The 2,885-nt window shown below is 44.1% G+C and overlaps 1 protein-coding gene across 1 annotated transcript; it reads left to right on the forward strand.

Moving 5' to 3' along the window:
• Positions 1-346: 346 nt before the first annotated feature.
• T265_12095 (hypothetical protein) lies at positions 347-1,027 on the forward strand (the record flags this gene model as incomplete). Its single annotated transcript, XM_009179060.1, has 1 exon — positions 347-1,027. One exon carries the CDS (start codon positions 347-349, stop codon positions 1,025-1,027), a length of 681 nt encoding a protein of 226 aa, XP_009177324.1.
• Positions 1,028-2,885: the final 1,858 nt, after the last annotated feature.

Below are 2,885 nucleotides of genomic sequence, written 5' to 3' on the forward strand. Positions count from 1 at the left end.
TCTCAGAGTGGATCATATCTTGGTGGGCTGATAAAGTTTCCTTATCTGTCAACACTTCCATGTGCCTGTTTTCATTGGATGCTCCCCTTCATACTGTCTCAGCTCCTTCATTCTTTTGTTTATCATTCATGTTTATGTTTTCGGCATATTTTCTTCGTCTCCTAGAACAGTCCCAGTGAAGCTAGTTTTTTGATAATAATGGTAGTAGACGCATTTTTGATCAAATTTGTCGAGCCAATTGAATGATTGTAGGTTGACTGCTTTTTCACCCTTGTCTTGTCCGAAGATATGCCTTTACGATATTCGCTGTGGCCAAAGACGACCGGTTTCCCGCCATGCTTGGAGAATGAGCCGGAAATATGGGAAAGTAAAAGTTGGAACCTGCTCACATGGAGCCATTCTCCCTTATTTGGCTGTTACCAGTCCGATTCCTCGTGGATTGGCGTTCACTGAAGCTCCAGGAATTGGTGTCCGAATAGTTGCCGGTAATGCGATAGGAGACTTGTGTTTCCTGGATTTGCGTCTTCCCAAGGAATCTATCATGGTGGCGGATGGTGACGATGATGAAGCCCCACTTTACCCTGGTCAGATTAAGAGTCGCGGTGCTCGCGCTCCGGAGCCTCCTGTTGGCGTGCGTACTCTTCCTGGTGCATCTGGAAGCATCACTGGGCTGGCTTGTGGGGGAGCTGGTTCTGCGAATTCTCCTGTCGCCAGCCCAACAGCCTTATTCGACTCGCAGCCAGTCTTAATAGCTTCATCCCTGGATCGCTATTTACGGATATATAATCGCGATACGGGTGATCGACTAGCAAAGGTTGGTTGGTTAATTTCTATATTGCGTACTCTTCCTGGTGCATCTGGAAGCATCACTGGGCTGGCTTGTGGGGGAGCTGGTTCTGCGAATTCTCCTGCCACCAGCTCAACAGCCTTATTCGACTCGCAGCCACTCTTAATAGCTTCATCTCTGGATCGCTATTTACGGATATATAATCGTGATACGGGTGATCGACTTGCAAAGGTTGGTTGATTAATTTCAATATGTTCAAACTGTTTTTTGAAAATCGATTTTAGGCTTGTATTAATTCACGGATTACTTTTTTTCAAACAACCGTAAGTGTTCCACATGAATAGAAAGTACCGGTCAGACAGAGGAAAAACTGAGTACAATTCGCATGCCCACACTTGCCTTGTAGGCTCCAAGTGAAGTATATTGATCAGTTCCTCTATATGGCTTGCAGGAGTGGGATGTTTATTTGTTATTTCATTCATAATCGCCTTCAATTTTCACGGATTTCGATCATGCTCCTCACAATGCGTATCCATCTTCGTAAACTTTAGCCATTTGTCTGTGCAGTGAGCGTCAGCCTCGAATCGGCCGCAAAGATGGACTTCATCAGGACTTGGTCGCTCAACCCAAGCATTCGTATCACCTGTCAGAATGACGACCGGAATAACCGTAACAAATCAAGATAGAAGCTGCTTTTCTCAGCCTCAGAGCTGCAGTCCTCCGGTACACATAATGACAATAAACGAACACCTTTTACCACGTCGAGATGCATTGATCTTGATTGTACCAATCAGTCGGTCAACTTAACAGTGCAAAAACAACTGTTTGCTAGAATCTAGTCCAGTAAGGCGCATTCAGCCTTGGAGCTAAGCATAACTTCCACGCCTTAGATACCGCGAGTTTTTGAATCAGGGTCACTAGACACCCGAAGAGTAAAGTGCGAGAAATCTGGTTTTGAGATGAGTGATCGAGCTGGGGTCTTATACACGTGTTTCGGAGACGCGACATGCATCGATTAAAAGAGAAAACAAGGTTCGAGCTACTTGTTGGCCAATTTGATACAGAGTACGGACGTTGAAAGCCGCAATATGGAACGGATACCTTAAACTTTATAAGGGCTTGTTTTTTTTACAAAAACACTCACTTGCATACCCGTTTGGTTTTCCAACACTCAACTGAAATCCAGCTGGATACCTCGTTTACGATTTTCTCCAACTGAATGTGCTGCACCAAGCCGCCTCATGTTTCATTTGGTACGATATTCGAGATGTCGCAATACACTATATACTCTAACAGACTCCCCATAAGGTAGTTGAGAACTCTTTGATGACCCACGGCCGCTTTCGCCTTTCTTGGAGCTCATCAGGTAAACGCCTTCCCCGAGGCTGTCAACCGTATGTTTTGACTAAACCCAAATTGGACGGAATTCAGATGATTTCATTTGGACAGATTATAAACGGGGGATTCACCTGGACTCATTTGAATCTCTCAGAAACCAAATTAATGTGTAATTGAGAGTATTTGGCGAAATCCACGGATTGTTGGTTCTGCCATAACTAATCAGTTCCTTATATATAACTAGTGTTACTATGTAGACGACATGCATCGATTAAAAGAGAGGACAAGGTTCGAGCTACTTGTTGGCCAATTTGATACAGAGTACGGACGTTGAAAGCCGCAATATGGAACGGATACCTTAAACTTTATAAGGGCTTGTTTTTTTTACAAAAACACTCACTTGCATACCCGTTTGGTTTTCCAACACTCAACTGAAATCCAGCTGGATACCTCATTTACGATTTTCTCCAACTGAATGTGCTGCACCAAGCCGCCTCATGTTTCATTTGGTACGATATTCGAGATGTCGCAATACACTATATACTCTAACAGACTCCCCATAAGGTAGTTGAGAACTCTTTGATGACCCACGGCCGCTTTCGCCTTTCTTGGAGCTCATCAGGTAAACGCCTTCCCCGAGGCTGTCAACCGTATGTTTTGACTAAACCCAAATTGGACGGAATTCAGATGATTTCATTTGGACAGATTATAAACGGGGGATTCACCTGGACTCATTTGAATCTCTCAGAAACCAAATTAA

This window comes from Opisthorchis viverrini, assembly GCF_000715545.1.
Source record: "Opisthorchis viverrini unplaced genomic scaffold opera_v5_815, whole genome shotgun sequence".
Classification (NCBI taxonomy): domain Eukaryota; kingdom Metazoa; phylum Platyhelminthes; class Trematoda; order Opisthorchiida; family Opisthorchiidae; genus Opisthorchis; species Opisthorchis viverrini.